This window comes from Gadus chalcogrammus, chromosome 20 (genome assembly GCF_026213295.1).
Source record: "Gadus chalcogrammus isolate NIFS_2021 chromosome 20, NIFS_Gcha_1.0, whole genome shotgun sequence".
Classification (NCBI taxonomy): domain Eukaryota; kingdom Metazoa; phylum Chordata; class Actinopteri; order Gadiformes; family Gadidae; genus Gadus; species Gadus chalcogrammus.
In genome coordinates, this window is record NC_079431.1 from 18,157,857 (window position 1) to 18,178,353 (window position 20,497).

The following is a 20,497-nucleotide window of genomic DNA, read 5'->3' on the forward strand; positions in this document are numbered from 1 at the left end:
TTGTGTTGACTACTGCATTGAGTTACTCATACAGTTATGTCAGTTGAATCGTACAGCCTCTAGGTGGCGTAGTAATGCAGACGGATAGAGGCGAGAGGAGGGGAAGAAGAATAATGTATGTTGATACAGGAACGGAGAGAGTTGGCTGGAAAGTAACGCGTTCTTGTTGGTTATTACTACACACCCAACATAACAGGATAGGATAGTATGGATATTGAAACACGGCACTATAGTGTTGTCCACAATGTGGAGAAGAAAACCTTCATAACTGGTGTTAGCTTGAACATGTGGTCAAAATGAATGAAGCATTGACTAAAATAATTTCCATCACTTTCGTTTCTGATATTCCAACTTCTTTGACGACTACGTGTCAAATGATATCAACTGACGGTCCAGTAGCGCGCTCCGTGCAGTGTTGCCAGATTGGGCCAGATTTTCCAGGCAATCCGGCAACACTGGGTCTGTGCTATCTGGATCTACGTAAGACTCAACCATGCGATAAGGGTGAAACATAAATGGTAAACTAAAAAAATTGAGAAACAAGTTGAATCATTCGTAACGTTTCAATAGACACTTTTAATTTGAAAGACAATAACTTATAGGTCTACCTAGGTAGCACTGCCTCAGCTTTGTGTTCACATTGTTTTCCGATCTAAAAGCGAAAGTGAATTCAGAATGAATACGCCTTTAAGGTCGGAAGTACAGTTGACGGATTGTAGACAGCGATGGACGACGCATATCCTTATACACTGATCGTAGAGCTCGAAGAAAACAACGTTCCCAGACTGAAAAACAAACTGGTAAAATATTTCCAGAGTAAAAGACGGGCCGGCGGTGGTGAATGTCACATTCAATATGAAGACAGAAGCAGGACCGCGGTGCTGCGTTTCAGAAGGGAGGAAGGTGATCATGCTTAACTCAAGCTTTTACTCTGTAGTGATTATTGAAATTATTTTAGCGTAGGCTATGCTTCATTTTGACGACGTTTCAAGATAATAAGAATGGTTTCTTCAACAACGTAGAGAAGAAACCATTCATAACATGACGTCACCTGGGGTTGGTTTTCTCATCCAGATAGGGCGAGGGTTCTGGCTCAAGAGACTCATGTGATCGTCTTGGAAGAAGGGGTGATAAAGGTCTCCGTTTATTTGGCTGACAGAAGCTCTGAGAGAGAGGTAAGTAGACGAAAGACTCATCCAACGCAGCACTACAGGCCATTTTTTTTACATCGTCACATAGCAATACCGATATGCCGTTGTAACACTTATAGGCTACCCCAAAAAAGTTACTTTCCCTATCGTTAATGTATTTTGGAAGCTTAGCCATGACCACATTGATGTTTTTTGTGCACTGCACTGCACAAATCAAATTTTTAATTTAGTATTCCATCAACAAATGTGTGTGATATGAGGCTGCCTTTAGCAATACTGGGGCCAGTGTGTCTGTGGGATGAACGGATGATGGAGCAGGAGAAAACTAGCAAAAAGTCTAAATAAATACTTTGCTTGACGGTTATTTGAACGGACATTATTTTTGAAGTTATTCAACAGCAACAGGGATGGGTAGAATCATGTGTAAAATAAACATTTGTTTGTATTTTTTGGTATTATGTTGTTGTGAACTATATTCTGTCAGCAGTTGACAACCGCTACCAACAACCAACAAAGCAACTCGGATAGTCGTGCATCTGAGGAGGAGACCCAGGTGAAGGCGGTGAGCAGGGTAGAGCAGACAGAAGAGTCGGCTTTGGGTTCCACCTCCGCTGTCTTAGAGAACGTTCCCCAGGACATGAGCAAGGACATCATGGAGATGTTGGTGGAAAACGTCTACTTCAAGTCACAGATAACCACCCAACCTGATTTCAGTTTGGAGATGCTCTCCGACATATGCTCCGCTGTGATTACTTTCTCAAGTACAAAAGGTTGTTTTATGATCTTATAATTACTAAATATTCATGTTATATATTAACGGTTATCATCACTCACTTGATATTCGATGCATTCTCTTCTCTAACAGAAAACAATGAGTTCATTACAAGCTGCCAGACAAACAGGACCTTCTTGAACAAGAAATTAACTGTCAGAGCTCTGGAAGTCACATCCCAAGTCAGAGTTGAGAATTTGTCAAACATCAGTGAAGATGTCCTCCTGCTGTACTTTGAGAATGAAGGTTGGGAGGTTGAACAGGTCACCCCCGATGAAGAGGAACAGTCTGCTGTCATCTCCTTCAAAATGGACACAGGTAAAGTCTTCATTAGTAGAGCATAGTTATTTTAAAGCGGTGCTGCATGTGTGCATGGAGGTTGCAGTGGCAAGCAGTGTCTAGCCCACACCCTCTAACACACACAAACTAGCTATCAGCCGTGTCCGATATCGGCTAAACATGGGGAGATGCTTTATAATATTGAAAATATGCAACGCACTCAAGCAACACACTTAAGCAACCCACAAAAACAACGCTTATGCTGCTGTGGGAGTTTTCTTTACAAATTAAAATTTCGATCTATTATATTGAAATCCAGCTGCACAACTGTACTCATTGTTGTTTGAAAATGAAATTATTGGAAGAGAAACAAATGTGGTAATAATAATGTTTTAACACAAACAATGTTTGTAAAGGAAAAAACATGGAAATGATTTTCGATACAAATGTGTAATTTAAGAGGCCTGAGAATGCGCCGCATTCAAAGCGTATGTGGACCGCTCGCCACTGTTCGATTGTAGTATTATAAATCGTTAGTATTGTTAATCTTCTTTATTTTTTATCAAGTACATTTAAATGTGAATAATGATTTTATCTCATTAGCTGTTCAAGGGATAATCAAGAAGGAACATGTGATCGGGATAACACCGGTCAAGGCTTTTCCATTTTACGACTCCTTGGGAACGGTTCTTTATGGCAAAGTCCGACCCAAACCAAAACTACCTGCTACCTTCTCTAAAAGCATACATTCCCCACTCTTGACGTACCTCCATCAGCAGCAGGAAGCAGCAGAGATGGTTTGTGGTCACTTGTCAGCACTCTTCTGCAAGGTAGACCTCCTACCCTCATCTGTGAGTTTCAGCCCTCTTCCAGCACTGCTCGAGCAGAAAGATGTTACACCCAAAGACATCAAACAGTGGAAACAATCAGTGGAGCAGGCCTTCACACAGGTCTTGTCCAGGTTCAAAACTCTGAGGCTTCAGCCTCCACCATCAACATGGGAAGAGTCTGAAGCGCATATCAGAGAGATTGTTTTAGACAAGACCATGGAAGTCATCCCTGAGAAAGCTGAAGGTGCATTGTCAGTGGTCGGCCTTGTGGACGAGGTGACCAGACTAGAGCCCACGTTGAATGAGCTCATGACCAGGATTGAGAAAAGGGTGCAGAGGGAGAATTCAAGTATTACACAAGGATTTGAGATATCCGAAGAAATGTTTCACCTGCTTTGTCAGGACGGTCTTGCTGACCGGTTCAAAGATAATTACTCAGACCTAGAAATGACATATGAAGACAAATTGATCTTAAAAGGTTTAAGTCATGAGGTTTCAGATGCAGCTATTGTGGTAATGGCACAAGTGCTTGCAGTACAAAAAAACCTCTTAGATGGACCTACAGCTGAGGAGGATAACCAGATTGAGGCGGCTAGCAGGGAAGAGCAGAGAGAACAGCCGGCTTTGGGTTCTACCTCAGCTGTATTAGAGAACGTTCCCCAGGACATGAGCAAGGAGTTCATGGAGATGTTGGTGGAAAACATCCACAAAAACTACAAGTCCCCGATGACCAGCCAACCTGAATTCAGTTTGGAGATAATCTCTGACACATGCTCCGCTGTGGTTACTTTCTCAAGTGCAAAAGGTGTTTTTGTGTTTTTAAAATTACTAAATATTCTTTATGACTCAGTTAATGATCTGCCTTTGTACTGCAAGTTTAAACTAGAATTTAAATGTATTCTCTATACTTCTCTAACAGAAAATAATGAGTTCATTACAAGCTGCGAGAAAAACAAGATGTTCCTGAACAAGAAATTAACTGTCAGACCTCTGGAAGTCACATCCCAGCTTAAAGTTGAGGATGTGTCCAACATCAGTGAAGATGTCCTCCTGTTTTACTTTGAGAATGAAGGTTGGAAGGTTGAACAGTTCACACCAAATGAAGAGGAGCAGTCTGCTGTCATCTCCTTCAAAATGGATACAGGTATTTTATTTGTGAGGACGTTCTTTTTAAGGTGGCGATAGTGGATGATCATTTTGAGAGACTGGCGGATGGATTGGGTCTGGCGTCCTTTCGGAAGTACACCATCTGTTTTGCTTAACACGCCATGGAGATGCTAATGGGCTTATTGAGTGTTACCCTATTATCTTGTTTGGTAGCATGGTGTTTGTTTCTCTTGGGGTCATTTAAAGTTGTTCCCTACTTAGGATCTTTTAGTTAAGCAATTACAGCTACTGTGGATTTCCAGAATGTGATGTGGCAGGTGTTTTTCATCGTTTTTGTAGCAGGTGATATAAAGAAATCACAGGGTTGTGATAAATAATTAGAATATGAAAAAGCCTACCTACTTTATTAGGTCACACACTCACTGCAGTTGCCTTATTTATGTAGGTACTCAGGAGGATTGCAATGCACTGCTGTGCCCACGTTGTGGAAAGAGAACGTTCATGATAGATATTTATCAAGTAAATAGAAATAAAGGCATAGACCTAATAACTTCATTGGATGTTTTTATAGCTATATTTTACGTATATTTAAAACAACATTCACCAGCATGTTGTATTTCTATAATTTTTTTCACATAATACAATATATGCAACAGCCCAAAATGGCGGTATCAATAAGACTGGCCACATCTAATACAGTTACCCTAAATTCTTATTTAATTTGTTTATTTAATCCCATTTTATCTTTTTTCTCAATAGATGTTGAAGGGATAATCAAGAGAAAACATCAAATTGGGAAGACATATCTCAAAGTTTTCCCATTTTACAACTCCTTGGGAACGGCTCTTTATGGCAAAGAAAGACCAATACTTAACGTTTCTAAATGTATGAGAAATACCAGAAAAAATTACCAGCCCCTTCCAAGGCCCATCTATCAGATTCAAACATCTGATGGCATTGATTTAGCTGTTTCTAAAGCTGATCTATGTAGCTACGCAGTAGATGCAGTGGTTATCAATTCGAATAAGAACTTGAAACTTGATGGAGGTACTGGAGAAGCAATTGTGGCGGCTGCTGGTTCTTCCTTGCAGGAAGAATGTGATAAAATCCATCTCCGGAGAGGGCAGCTGAAGCCAGGAGACAGTGTAATTACTGGTGCAGGGGGTCGGCTTCAATGCAAAAAAGTGATCCATGCGGTCACACCCCAGTATGATCCATCTAACCACTTGAAGACAGTGGGGCAGCTGAGAAGAGCTGTTAAAGGAAGTCTAGAACTTGCTGAGATGAATGGCTGTCAATCTCTGGCCATCTCTGCCATCAGTGCCAACATGGGGTTCCCAATAGACCTGTGTGCCGACACCATCATCAAAGTGTTGAAGGAACATTGTGAGGACCAGTTTGGTGAAAACAACCTGAAGCAGATCCATTTTGTTAGCACAGATGACCATGCCGTTCATGCTTTGGAGACATCAGTGAGACACAAGTTTGGAAACCAAGGAATTATTTATTCTCAGCAGAGTGTTACTGACAGACAGAGCTTAAAATCAATGGAAGGGTTTATTCAAGCTGCTAGGGTAATTGTTTATTTTCTATGTATATATCCCAAAAGCCTATTTATACAAGAGTTTATTCATTTGGAAACCAAGGAATAATTTATTTCCAACAGCGTGTTCCCAAGCAATCTCCAATTCTGGAAAAGGACGAAAACACTCTCCGGCTACTGGACACCAATGAGGAATTGAGCATTGAATTGGTGGAAGGGAATATTCAAGATGCTACGGTAATAATTTATTTTCTATCCTAATTTATACTTGAATTCTTTAATCTTCAATCAAAAGTTCAATATCCTGTCAGAAATAAACTATAATAATTAGATATAATACTGGGAATAAAATAAAAAAACATTTGTTATTCATATATTCAGACCGAGGGGATTGTGAATGTTGTCGGTAGAGAGCTTGATCTGAGAAGGGGAGCCGTTTCCAAGGCTATCCTTGAAGCAGCAGGACCCAACCTTCAGCTGTTGGTCAGTGAACATTGCCAAACTGGGAACTTTGGTGATGTCATTGTTACAAGTGCATGTCAACTGAGAAGCAACATGCTTTTCCATGCAGTGGTTCCTCCTTGGGGCAACAAGGGCAACGCTTGCAAGGTAACACATTCATTATTATTATATTTCCAGATCCAGCGCTCGTTATGTGTGCATTTTTATTTTCAGCAGATGTTTATTTACCTAGAAATTAAAAGGCATCTGTGCTATATTCCACAGATAATGAGAGAGATTGTTGAAGACTGCTTGAACAAGGCAGAGAACCGTGGTCTTAACTCCATATCCTTCCCTGCAATCGGCACTGGAAAACTGGGCTTTCCCAAAGACCTTGCAGCATCTGTAATGATAGAAGAAGTCTTGGTGTTTAAGAAGCAGTCGATGCACTTGAAGAAGGTTGCCATCGTTCTCCATCCAAAAGACAGACAGACAATCCAGGTAGAGACCGGCATATTTCATATAGAAGTACACACATACATAAACCAAATGTGGCTTGTGTTATTGACAGTGGATGTTGATGTGTTCACCTGCAGGTTTTTAATCAAGAATTAGAGAAACGTCTCTCGACAGGAAGTTAAGTAAGCTACAAGTCATCCACCCTTCTGCAGATGATTTGCTAACAGAGAAAATAAGGAAAGGAACATGTAGTGATGCCTATTCTGAAAGAGGAAACCGGACATTTAACTCTTTTTTTACTCATTAACCAATACAAGTAATGGCACCTTCACAAACGTACAATTTGGTCTGTTTAATCAAATCCTGAATTGAATCCTGTTTTTAACAATCTAAGATCTAACAATCTTAGATTGTTAGATATTATGGCGTTTATATAGTTAACTTAATTTTCTATCGTAAACATTGCTCTTGCTGCTCTTAAAATATGAACAATTTCTAATATATATATATTAATATGCACAAGTAATCTGTAAAAATGCACAAGTAATGTGGTTTGGTGGGGTTGACAGGAGTTTAGGAAGGGGGGGGGTATTGTACGTCACTTATTTTGCTTAAAAAATTCTAATAGATAAGACTTTGTTTTGCTTATTGTTAAAGCTGCTTCATTTTGATGAAAATTATTTTAGTCTAATGCTTCTTCTGGTGACATGTTTCAGGCTAACAAGTTTTGAATGGTTTCTTCTCCACATAATGGACAACACCATATAAGGTTTTATAAGTTTGGAGATAAGTTAAACACCTCAAACATGGCCTCTTTGCCATTTCCGCTAAAGCCAAGACAGACAAGGTTCACCTGGGTAAATAATATGTAAGTGTGGCTTATTTACCATTTGCACTTCCAATATAAACTGTTTTCTTACCTGTGTTCAAGAGATGCTTCATGAACCACCTCCATAACACACTTGTTTACCTTGTGACTCTGTTGTAATAAACCAAGTGTTGAGCATTTACCACTCTCCAAGTCATGTCTAGCCGATACGACCATACCTCAAAGGATCTATTTTGTTTTTCATCAATGTAGAAGGTCTGAACATCACTGACAGGCTTTTGTCACTAGTCGTTTTACTCTGCCAAATATGCCAGTTTTATACCCGCCTTTATCACGGCATTGTCCGCGCGTTTATACTGACCGAGGTAATATACCGGCTTGATTTCGCACCCCAATTTCCCCTCCCGAACCCTCCATATATTGGGGGTGTATCTCTTTCATGTAAATGTAATTAGACACCCCTGGCCCCTGGTACATCGCGGTACCAGGGGCGGGACTTGGGTAGAGGTGTTGATGACGTAGCAACATGAGTAGTTCTAACTGGAGAGACGGTGAAATCCGCAAGCTGCTGACCATCATGGGAGAGAATAATTGATTGAATTTATATAGTGCTTTTCTAGACACTCAAAGACACTTTGAAGGGGGGACGTCACCAACCACCACCAGTGTGTGGCACCCACTTTGGTAATGCACGGCAGCCAATCTGCACCAGAAAGCTCACCACACACCAGCTTGAGGTGAAGAGTGAGGGAATTAATGAGTCAGCCAATTGTACAGGAGGATGATTAGGGGGCCGGATTGAATGAGCCTGGTTGGACCGGGGAAGCCCCTACTCTTTGCGATAAGTGCCCTGGGATCTTTTATGACCTCAGTGAGTCAGGACCTCGGTTTTACATCACCTCTGAAGGATGGCATCCAAGTACTAACCAGGCCCGACCATGCTTAGCTTCCGAGATCAGACGAGATCAGGCGTCTCCATGGTGGTAAGGCCGTTAAAGGCATTTAATGGCCTTACCACCAGAAGGTGATGCAGTCGCAACGAAAATGGGAAAAGATCGTGTGATCAACGAGAAAGCAGGCGAGGAACTTTGCTTATGAGGCTTCTGTCAGGATATAAAACATGTGGTCAGCAAAATAAAGAACATGTTGGCGTTTCTGCACTTGTAAATAGTTAATCGTGTTCGTAGTCTACACTCAGATGTAGGCTACTCGTTCAAAAAAGCCTGCTCCTTAACGAAGGCGCTATATACCCCCGCAGTTTTACACAGGCAAGACAGTGAAATTGCAGGGTGTGCCCAGCCGTATCGGCTTGGCAGCAGAAAAATGCCTACTTAAACAGAGTTTGTATAGAAAAACGTAGCATGAATCATAGGAAGGGGTCTTGGCGCCATGCCTATTTTCTTTTTTTTGGCCATCACCAGTCTGCACCCCTGGGTACTCCTTCATTCATCATTGTGGACTCGCATGGCAAAGTAGAATGTCAATTATTGAAACATAGCTGTAAGTACAATTATTTAATCATTCGATTTTGAGATGTGTACAAATACACTTTAGACATTTCCTGATTCAAGTAATTTGAAAGTATTTAGTGGAACCTTGTTATATTATGTTATCAGGTTGTCCGTCTCTTTCTTATTACGTGAACAGATTTCTGATAAATCTAGTACTGTACTAAAAGGTTGGCCCTGTATGATGTGTTTTAAGCTTTGGTTAATAAGCCAACAACCTAATCGAAAAGGGATTTGTCTATATTGTAACTTTGGATAGTCTATTGTTTACGATCAGTAATACCTGCCTATATTATAAAGTCCATAGGTAGACCCATATAAAGCAAGGTTGCTTCATTCAGATGGAAACATTGGTAATTACCAACTATCTATCCATTCATATTCATGAGCAAACAAGAACCTTTGCCATTTCAAAATCTTTTCACATTTTTTTTTAAATACTATAAAATCTTATTAAAGCTATTTTTAAATCTTGCGTTTAATATTGTTGATCTCCCTCATGTATCGCCATTTTATTGTTTCTTGTTTCATGAAAAAAGTTTGATTGATTTAATACTCTGTGGATAGATAAAAATAACTAGGGAATAAGGAACTACTCAGTGAGATACTTTAAATATTCAGAACACAGCAGCACACTTTTTGTTTGCATTGTATTCAGAACAGTCAACTTGCATCATCACTATTTTACATTTAAAACAAAGCTGACAACAAAGGAAAGTAGCAATCTACAGAGCAAACCAAACTTTTACATATAAAATTAAATAAAAAACAGAATAACGTTATTCAAAGGTGTAAAAAATTAAAATAAAGAATGACAAGGTTTTTCTCAGAATGAAAAGTGAGCAAGAGCACCTTTAGTGAAGAGCAGAGCAAGCCACATGTGGAATTAAATAGCTGCACATAGTGCTGCTGATCCTCAGGTGTATGTTGGGATGTGCGTAGGCGTGGAGAGGATTTATTGTAATCAGTGATTCCAGTTGGGATGTGGTGCAAGCATTCCGGGATGGATTGTATAACCAACATTAACAACAAAAAGCACACCCCATAATAGCAATAACTCGAGCAGCACATTTAGGCATGCTTCATCTTAGCGCAAATACAGTTTGTATAGGTCAGCCAGACGGTGGCCATCCCACCATCTGGGTTTTATAATAGTATGGTGTTACAAGGCTCTGCTGCACGACTGGCTAGCTCGCTGAACAATGAGGACAAGATGGCTGAAAATTAACCAGGGAACCAGATGTTATTATCCTAGAATACCAGCTCTTAGCCAAACTAACTGGCTTACTCCCGAACGTGTCTTTTCCCTTTTCCCCTCCCCTATTCTGAACCTGGCCTATCCAGCTGAATCAGGGCACTCCTTCCACCCAGGAACTCCCCATAAGTCTCTCTCATTAATATAGTCCTGCAGGGTCGCTATGTGGCTTCATATATATATTCCTCATCCCTGAGAAAGGGAAAAGTATTGAAAGCCACTAAGCGGCCGCCATTTCCCTCTGCGACCTCCTTATTCCACGATTCCAGCTCTGGTAGGTGTCATTGGTAAGGTTGGCTTCTGATCCCACTGGAACGGCGCCATCCCATCCTGGTGCAGTACCACTGAGTGACCTCTGGGAGCCAGTTTGACATGATGCACAACCTCCCCCACAATCACAATCAACGTAGCAGGTACCAATCCATGAACTGTCAGACTTAGGGCAGTGGTCCTTCATTCTCTTGGCTCCATACACTCAGGCAAGGTCCCTCAGCCAGAAAGTAGTCACCTTTGACATGCGCCTTGCACTGCCTGTCAATGCAACTTTGTGTAGAAAGGTGGTTAATGTTACGTTTAAAGTATTTCATGGTCAGGACCCCATTCCTGGTCCCTTGAGGAATGTACAAACTAGACCGGGCCTCTCTGGAAACGCCTGCCCTGTACAATCCGATCAACAGTTGTTTTAAAATCTTTCTGAATATCCACATTTTAAGATGAGCTTTTAATGAGATTATTCTGTTTTTCCCCAAAATAGAAATAAAATGTATTTGTTTTCATGCAGTAATTGTATAATGTATGTGACATATGTGTGTATCTGTCCAAATGTCCTTACATTTTTCTTTCTGTATTTATTTTGTTCAAGCCCTTTGGAACATTGCCTTTTGAAAAGGTTCTTTAGAAACAGTTGTAAATACTTAACATCACTTGACGTTGAGCTAACGTTATTCACCGTAGTTCTAAAGGGAACTACTTTTCGAGGGAGATGAAATTAAACAGAGCATACATTTAATAAGCATGCAATACGAATAAGAAAAAGGCTAATTATTAAAGTATATGAATTGTTTTATTATTAGGTTGGCCGGCGCGAAGTAGAATAAACGGAATAATCACCTCAAGGCAGGGCAATAAACAGTTTGATATGCCCGGCTCGCGGAAGGTTACCGCCCTCGACTTCGTCTCGGGCGGTAAGCCGTCCACGAGCCGGGCATATCAAACTGTTTATTGCCCGGCCTCTCGGTGATTATTCCTTACTTATATCTTTCAATGTGAAAGTAATAATTATGGTAAGAGAATGAAATTCAATGCTGCAATCATAACCTTTCTAAGCTTCAATGTGAGGCTTTGAGCAGTACCATAGCTACCAGATCAGACTGATTTCAATAGCTTTTTCTCAAGATTTACCTTCTAGTCGGAAACTAGAACACCAAAAAGTACAGCCCAGGCAGTCCAAGAGAGCTTTAATTAGGTTTCAGAGTTAGACATCGTCAACAAGGTTTAGTCAGGCTAAGGAGAAGGTAGGGATTGGGGATTTTTCTCTAGTTTCTCATGTTAACATATAGGAATGGACCCAAATAATCAAATCAAATTTTAATGAATGGCATGCATGGCTCATGCACATTGATAAAGCCTTGCATGAGTTTATATCCTCCTGCTTACAATATCTGATTAATCACCCAACATGATTTTGTAGTATCTAAAACAACCTTCACCTTTTTAACATTCAGGCGACACTAACATTATATTTAAGTGTTGACATGGCTGATTGTACACATATCATAGAGGTAAAGAGTTTCACGGTGAAAGAAAAAAAGACGTGTGTGTAAAGTGTGTGTAAAGAATCATAATTTGGCGATCTCTCTCATGTCTTCTCCTAATTGAATGTTATCAAATATTCCGGACAAGCGTGAGTGTCATGGAAAATGACAAACATTTGAATGCGGTTGAGACGATCGACAACACTGTCATACTGCAAAGAGGAGGAGGGTTTTGTTGGAGGCACGACCATGCCCCGAGTTCCCGTGGTAAAATCTCCCGTCAGAACACGACACAGGTACACACACTTCTGCCCTTGGGCATCCGGCTTAGAATAAGTATCATGGGCAGAATAATTTGCATTGACAGCAAAATATGTGCCATTGCCAAAGTGGGCAGCTGAAAATGGGAGAAAAAGTGAGTTGTTGATTTGGGTGATTTAGGTAGCAAACGAAACACCCTGTTTTAGTTAGACCCTGCCCACTATCAAAATGTACAAGAGAGAGTGTAGGGGCGAGGATATATGCTGTTCAAGCTTACGCTAGACTATTGATAGAAATCAATCCATCTATCCGTGTCACTTCTATGTAATCTACTAAAATCACTTTTCATCTAAAATATATTTTTAAGAGTGTGCTTTTCCTTTGACATTGGGGAGTGTTAGCATAACTTCATACATATGTTGCCATAATTATTGCCTCAGAAACAAGAAGCTAGTGTGGTGCTTGCAATAAAATGGTCAAGTCTTATCTCACCGTTCTTTCCTGCGTAACTCCTGTTGAAACCGTATCGGTTGATATCTTGGATAGAGGTTGAGCAGGCTCCATGGAAGAGTTGCCTCTCGTTGTTCTGGTGACCGTTTCTTGCTTCCATATCAGCCTTTTTAAGTTGAAGACTCTTCCACAAAAAGGAATTCTGAATCCTTTCAATCTGATGGTTGAAAACACATTATATAATGTATTGTGTTGTATTGTATTTAATAGCTTTATTGTTCTCACTCTGGAAATTAATTAATTGACGGTAGGTACTAGGTAGGAGTTAAACATTATTAACTTGGAAAAATCGCGACCCTTCAGGTAAAGTCTATCCTTCACCAATTCAATGTACCTTAATAACATTTCGTTGGACTGTGGCCTTGAAGAGTTGTAGTACTTCATCATATTCCGGAGTTTCGGGCAGGACGGTGAAACTTTGACATGAAGTGCCGCTTGGCATTGTTTCCCAGTGCTTTGGCAAGTTTACAACATCTTGATCTGTAATGTTACAATCATTCATTAATTTGGATATGCATTCAATCTCAGAATCAAAATTATACATTTTTAATTCATATCATTGCTCTAGCCTCCATTTTACCAACCATTAATAACTCACAGGTCATTGAATAGCTAGAAAAACATACCTTTCAGCAAGTCATGGCGTCTGATATCAATGCTGTTGCCTTGGTTGTCGGTGGCAGTTCTATTTGGCACATCAACCTTGTGCACTCGGCCCTGGATGTCTACATCTATATGAGGCTGCTGGTTGTGGTGAGCTTGCTCAAGCAGGAATTTGGAGTTGTCGTCAAAGTTCTGGAATTGAAACCCCTGAAGCTGGTACTGCCAGTCAACGGTTTCTAGAATCTTCTTGATCTCTTCTTCATCTCTGACTTTCTTCAAAATCTCCTGTATTTCATTGTTGGCCTTATACATGTATTTTGTGAGCCCCTCTATGTTGATACAGGCATCGTTAGGTTCAATCTGCACACTAACGTTCATGGTATTCTGAATGTCCATAATGCGCTGGATATCTGAATCGGATAAACTGAGAATCGCTCTGTCTTTAATGGAGCTATTGGTATGCTCCTTGGATATCAGATCCTTGATCCATGTTTTCGCTTTGTTTACTTCAGCCTGTGAACTACCACATATGTGGAAGTGGGCCGGCTCAATTTTGCGATCTTGAGAGGAAAAGTCATAATGTTTTTGTGGCTTGGCTTCCCTTCCTCCACCTAAAAATGCTGAGATGCCGCCTAAACCATGAAATAAAAACAAAACTGTCAAAATGCTTTAACTTGAAAACTGTTCATGCACCAACCTCACCATTTCACTTCTTTGTATATGCAAATGTACTTTACCAGAAAATAATTCTCATGCAGATTTATGACAAAATTTAGCTGTTGACAATGATCTTGCAAATATTCAAACATTCTCTATTGAAAGTAAGATACACCATAAATATCTTACTCTAAAATAACACAAATCCACCTAGAAAACTCCTCCTGGACCAATCTTCATATACTTTAGAACAAGGGTCAGCAGTTCTTTTAATGTCCTATGCCAATAATAAATAAAAATGCATGGTTTTCCAATGCTGATTGTTATCGCATATTTTACACATTTGAATATAGGATATGCTAATTTAACTGTATCTTTCCCCCTCTTTCAGTTCAGTCGTTGTATATTTTATTAATGAATTATTCATAAACAAACTATCTAAACATGAGGAATTACACATTATCTCAGGCCACAAATGAGACTGAAATGGGAGTATTTGTTACCAAGAAGAACCGTCAAAGTTTTAAATATTGTACTTTGTGCGAGGGTGAATTGGGTAAATAGTGGCGGTAATTTTAGTGTTGGCAGCGGCAACACTAGGTTGAGCTCCAACACTCCCTCCAAAGGGAATGAATGACACCGCAGACGCTGAGCTCTTATTGGGCTCATCATGGACAGTTAGGGTTCAGTTTGAGCACAAAGATACACTTTGTTAATTCTGTTTAAGATTGTGTTTTTAAGTCTCTTTGGCATTTCAACAAACCTCTGCACTGCATAATGCCGTATTGACCCCATAAAAGACAACCTTGACTAGAAGAGGAACCCCCCTTTTTCATGACTCATTAAAAAAAGATTAAAAATTAAGATCAAAATAAAGAAAATCATTTTATTTGAAAATAATGATATTATGATAAGAACATCCAGGAAGCTCTACTGTCCATAAATAGGAGGGAGATGTGGAGGGGTGCACACATACACCAGACCGGCACTGCAGGAAAATAACCTCTGCTATGATCAAAGGAATCCACGCGTTCGTACGATAGGAAGTGTGTGGAATTTAGGCAATACACAGTGACGGCAATTAGCTGTCTATTAAAGTATGCTACTGTTGCGGTGTGCGAGCAAGGTCTCGGGAGAACAACAAGTTGTGTCATTCTCCTGAAACCTTGCTCCCATATCCACAACAGAGTAGAGAGCAAACAAAAACACTCTAAAGACCTTAACTGTTCAGAACTGGCTCTCACAGGAAAGGGAAGCAGCATAGAACCAGATGGAGTTGGTAAAGTGAAGACCCCACTATTTCAGACGCATTTCCAGGAAAAGATTATTATAATTGAGTCAATACAGTAATAATAATGACCATGTTCCACTGCTTTGGCATGGTGAACCCCTCTTCAAGGAAATAACTGCCCCCCCCTGGCCTCCACGAAAAATTGCCCAAAAGGGTTTAAATGGGCAACTGCAGTAAAGGATTATCAGACATTATGCTCACACAAAATAATTATTCATATACCTGTATTTGGAGTACGTACCAGCCTTGACACGTGTGCCATAGGTTGCAGACCCCTGCTTCAAAGCATACTTATTAAGTTGCTTACCTTTCAATTTTCCAAATAGCGAAATGTTGTGCTTGTCCGAGCCTGCTTTCTTCTCCATTCTACTGATGAAGTCCTTCATCATGGCCTGTTGGAATATGATGATGCGAACCTCCTTCAGGCTACCCGGAGCACTCTGTGACACCATGTCCACCACTGCATCTAACATGGCATCAGCCACCTTCCCTGCCTGGGCATTACCTTTACCTTAAAAATTAGACACAATATTAGTTATTTTGCCATCAGAAATAACCCAAGCATTTAAAATTGATTGGTGTTGGCATGGTCATGGAATAAATCCTGGAATGAGATATGATATAAGTAGTAGTAGTAATAATTATTAGTAATAGACTACTTAGAGTGGAACATACTATTGCATAGTAATCAGACTCAACAACCTCAACAATATTTTTATTTATTACCTACAACTGGTCTCTAAGCACCAAATGACAAGTTCCATCTCACCTGTACCCAGAGCAGGAAAAGAGATAGAAGTGTATTGTTTTCGTTCAACCAATACAAGAGCATCTTTCATTGTATCTTTGATATCCTGGGGGTTGCTGCGTCCGGCCAAGTGGAGTATCTTTTTACACATCAGGTTTCCTGGCGTAGTCAATATCATTCCTGTGTTGGGCTGTCCACCTATTCATATAATATAATTTAAATATTTAGCATTAATGTAAAGAAGAAAAATTATTTGCAGTGATCATTGTGTTTTGACTGTGTTTTAACTTCACCTCAAAACATTTCAAAAGTTTATTTGTTAAAATGGGTATGAAACCAAAATGTGTGTGTTTATTAATGAAACTTTAGAAAGAAAGATATAGGGACAAAGATTGACGCCCGACCCGCACCCGAAGGAAAATTAGACACATTAGATGGACGCCGGGGAATTACACTATGTGGTGTTTGGCGTGGTGTTTTAGATTGCTGTGCAAAAAAACCACATCATCCACTGTTGACGGTTTATGTTGACTCCTCCGCACCTGAATAACATATCCAGCACAGGAAAAACTTGCTCGCAATCGCAAAACCTGCGTCCGACCCGCATCCGCATCCGACACAGTACATTATTTTTCAACCGTTTCATCCAAATTGTGCGGGTCACCCGTCGGGTACCAGAACCCGGTCAGGACTTCATGTGCCATAAAGGGGTTTTCACACAGGAGGCGTTTGACGTGCATGCTACATTCTCAATGGAGAGGCGAGCAGACAGAGATGAGGCGCAGCGTCCTGTCAAGCGGCACAACCCGTGAAACTGTCATGGGTTGTGCTTATCGAACACATGCGCGCACACGTGGAAAGTGGAAACAGTTGGTATAGATGAGACTCAATAAAATGTGACACTGAATTTGAAACCGCACATTGTAATTTCTGCATCTATTATCAAAATATTTGTTAGTAATACAGGGATAAAATGAGAAAATCACATTGGCATGTTGATTTACGGTGTGTGGCCCAAGAGTTTCTGGTTGTCCCGCTAGATTTTTCAGTTAGGGGCCACGGTGCTCCTTAAAAGTTAGTCTGGAGCCCTATACCCTAGAAAGCACAGACGAAATGAGGGAAAGCGCGTTCATGCAGAGAGGGGGTGCGATTTCAGACGGGGATTCCATTTTCGGCGTGAAACCGACAACTTTAATTACTAACATCAGCGTTCAGTAAACAATAGTGATTGATTATTGAACACTGCAGGATCAGCGCATAAGAATACGCAGTGGACCGTGCCAGAGGTAGAGCGTTCCTTTGTGTAGCCCTATCTGCTATGTTTCTCGTGGATAAGCATGCACAGTTTCGCACATGCGTGATATGCGACCCATGCGACCCGCCCATGTTTAAGAGGTACTTTTTGCGATGGAAAAACGACGTGCCTGGAACCAAACCAAGGCGTGCCGAGTTGACCTGGAAAAGCGGCATTAGTCTATTCATTTATTAAAGTGCAAACTTATGTCCGTAAATAAAGTATGAAAAGAATAATAATAATATCGCAAACCATTTTTTCGTCTCAACAACACATTTCTTCACCGACTGTCGCACCTGTTATTCAAGTTAATCATGTTTGCATGTGCCAAGCAGCCTGCAGCTCACACACAGACACAGCACACGCAAACGCATACATGCACCGCAAGCATGCACACACACCGCATACAAAAACTGCACACACACGCATAAACATACAGAGAAGCGCACACACACAGACACACACGCAAGCGCACACACCGTACGTGTGACAAAGGCACACTCGACACACTCTCCGAGCTAAGATGTTAGGTTTTAAACATAACAGCTTCGCTATCGACACAAGCGAAGGTTAGAACACACACGCACGCGCACACACCGCAGCGACACTCGCACAGGTAAAACATTATGTTTTTAAACAAAACTGCTCCGCCATCGACACACATGCCCAGGTAAGAACACATACGCACACACCGCAGCGACACACTTGCCCAGTGCCCTATACCACGAAGCTCGAGGAACATACCCAGGCTTTCTTGGGAAAACCTGGCTCAACAGAGCCGCAACTCGCAATCAGAGTTAAATGGTACCACGAAGCTCACTTTAGATTCAATTATTGGACCAGGTTTTCCGCTTTAGGTTCAGTGCGCGTTCACGTGAAAGGGGCGTTTTTTGCGTCATTTTTCTCACCTTTACGATAGATCAAGCAGTCTACATGCGTATAAGTGAAAAGGTTCTGCATATTGTCTATAAAATAACTATGCCAAATGCAGAATTGTTCGCCATTAATCCAAATAGAATGATGATGATTTAAAAATGCATAATCAACGTCCATCCTGCCTTATTCTATCATTTAGGGAATTCACTTTAAAACACCCTATGTAAGAAATGGATCGCATGTTTTCAACCGCTAAGAGGTAGCGGCTGTATCGTAGTAGATTAGTATAAGACCCGAACGCCAGCGACCGGGGTTCAAATTCGCCGGTCTATCATCATGCATTTTACCCCCATAGATGTGGTGCCAGCACGGCCTTGAAAATATGGGTTGAAGTTCGAAATAAGCACAAAAATATAATTCCATAAGCTTTAGTGAATAAGTATTCCATATGCATGAGAATTGGGACTTCTTAAGCTTCACATAAATTCGCGTAACTTGGGAGTCGAACCCCCCGCGCAGAAATTCAAGACTGACGCGCTACCTCCACTCTAGCACTCTGTCACGGCGACACATTGCGCAACAGTAAGCATTGTCTACATAAGGTCCAAAAGGACGATCAAATAACGAACACCCTCTGATGAGAATCTGTATCTCTCATGAAGAACCCCAATTTCGTTGTTTGCACAATGACAATAAAGTCTGAAATCTGGATATCGTCAGACAATGCCAAGGGATCGGTTCTGTCCCGTAAAACCCTCTGTCTCCGGAGAGACGCCTGTACGAGAAGTGCGCCGAGGTCCACGGGAACACCCACCAATGGTGACGCCATTGTCAGGAGGAGGGGATAGGAAGCTGCGCACGCCGATTTAAGTAGCCGATCTCCGGCTAGACTAAGCCGAAAAACTGCTCCCGACCAGGTTTGGTTGCGAGCATAAGTCACCATGGTGATACAGCGACGCTAAAAGAGATCGACTTTCGTGGTACAACTAACCCAGGCTTGGAGCTCAACATACCTCGCTAACCCTCTAAGCGAGCTTCGTGGTACAGGGCCCAGGTAAGACGTTTTGTTTTTAAACATAACGGCTCCGCCGTCGACAAACTCTCCCAGGTAATATGTTCTGTCTATAGACTGTAGAAATAGTGGTAAAAGAAGTAAAGAGACAAATTCTAACCTCGACAAGCAACGGCGGATCGTTCATTTTGTCTTCTAAAAAAACGTTAAATTCAAACATGGCACCGACGCATATCAACACATAAGTCACGTGATCTTAAAGAGACAGTGACCCTATAACACAGAACTAAAACATGTCAATAACACAGTTTGGGGAATTATGTCTGTAGAGCCCACCACAAGACTACACTTTGTTGCGCAAATGTAATATTACACTCCTCCTTGAGCCTCCCGAAATAGAGGTTGAGTGTGCGCAACGCATGTGCGAAAAATCTAGTATTGCTAATAACAGGGGCGTTTCTAGGAGATTTAAAGGACTTTGCCAGTTTGTTAATACTGTTACGTATTTTAAGAATCTAAGCTACCCACACATAGACCCAATGATGCAGGACCAAACATATTAGCCGTAAATACCATACATAGCCACAAGGGGAGCAAGACCTTATTGGAGGCTGCTCCAGCCACAGATAACAGCGCTTTTATATATATACGAAGAAGCCGAAGCCAGTACGGCACCCCGGCCACGCCCACTAGGCCACGCCCACTTGGCGGTCTCTACCTGAGGACATGACGTGGGGATCGCCAGAGATTTTTCAGCAACACCCGCGAAGGGTCACGGGCCTCTGCCCGTGGCCCATAGTAGCCAGAGTTATTATCTCTCACACGTGTTCTACACGATTCCTACAATTCCCTCCGTATAGCTTCACTTACCATGCCGAAACATGCCGACGACTTTATAATAAATGAAGTGAGTTTAAAGCAACCCGGGATTGGACAACTTTCTTCGAGAATATGCAATAGATGGTGACCCCGACGTTTGGAAGGAAGTCCCGAAAAATCCCGGCGGGCGCGACGCTAAAACAACTTCAACAGGCCACACACGTCTGAGGTAAGTAGAACTCATTGTCTTAAAGATTAAATCTGAAATAGGATGGGTTATAACAACATTTAGGTGTAAGTTTGTTTTAGCCACCCTCCGGTCGTTCTGCTCCAGAGGCCTAGACCTCGACTTAACAAGACATTTTACATTCAAGTCTGTTGGTATTTTGTTATTAAAGACAATGAATTATTAAGGTAAAAGACCCCTGACCCCCTACACACGTGAAGTCCCCACCGCCCCCCCTCCAGGCCCCCTACACACGAGTACCCCTCCCCCCC

At 41.2% G+C, this 20,497-nt stretch overlaps 2 protein-coding genes across 4 annotated transcripts in view; one reads left to right on the forward strand and one right to left on the reverse strand.

Moving 5' to 3' along the window:
• Nucleotides 1-81: 81 nt before the first annotated feature.
• LOC130373022 (protein mono-ADP-ribosyltransferase PARP14-like) lies at nucleotides 82-11,095 on the forward strand. Of its 2 annotated transcripts, none has more exons than XM_056579228.1 (11): nucleotides 82-903; nucleotides 1,075-1,175; nucleotides 1,636-1,921; nucleotides 2,017-2,241; nucleotides 2,806-3,837; nucleotides 3,952-4,176; nucleotides 4,899-5,713; nucleotides 5,806-5,919; nucleotides 6,064-6,291; nucleotides 6,409-6,624; nucleotides 6,720-11,095. In XM_056579228.1, the coding sequence occupies exons 1-11, from the start codon at nucleotides 726-728 to the stop codon at nucleotides 6,762-6,764; spliced, it is 3,465 nt and encodes a 1,154-aa protein (XP_056435203.1). In that variant the 5' UTR covers nucleotides 82-725; the 3' UTR covers nucleotides 6,765-11,095. The 2 variants fall into 2 exon arrangements, with proteins under 2 accessions (XP_056435203.1, XP_056435204.1); XM_056579229.1 differs by having other exon boundaries at nucleotides 84-903; nucleotides 1,639-1,921.
• Nucleotides 11,096-11,432: 337 nt separating this feature from the next.
• parp14rs1 (poly(ADP-ribose) polymerase family member 14-related sequence 1) overlaps nucleotides 11,433-20,497 on the reverse strand; it is a 34,411-nt gene continuing 25,346 nt past the window's right edge. Inside the window, exons 11-16 of one of the 2 annotated variants that reach the window (XM_056579223.1) lie at nucleotides 16,020-16,196; nucleotides 15,558-15,761; nucleotides 13,326-13,934; nucleotides 13,034-13,179; nucleotides 12,682-12,856; nucleotides 11,433-12,325 (exon numbers count right to left, since the gene is read on the reverse strand). In XM_056579223.1, coding sequence (XP_056435198.1) covers nucleotides 12,045-12,325; nucleotides 12,682-12,856; nucleotides 13,034-13,179; nucleotides 13,326-13,934; nucleotides 15,558-15,761; nucleotides 16,020-16,196 — 1,592 coding nt within the window. In that variant the 3' untranslated portion in view covers nucleotides 11,433-12,044. The remainder of the gene's footprint in view (nucleotides 12,326-12,681; nucleotides 12,857-13,033; nucleotides 13,180-13,325; nucleotides 13,935-15,557; nucleotides 15,762-16,019; nucleotides 16,197-20,497) is intronic. The other variant, XM_056579224.1, reaches the window with a different exon arrangement.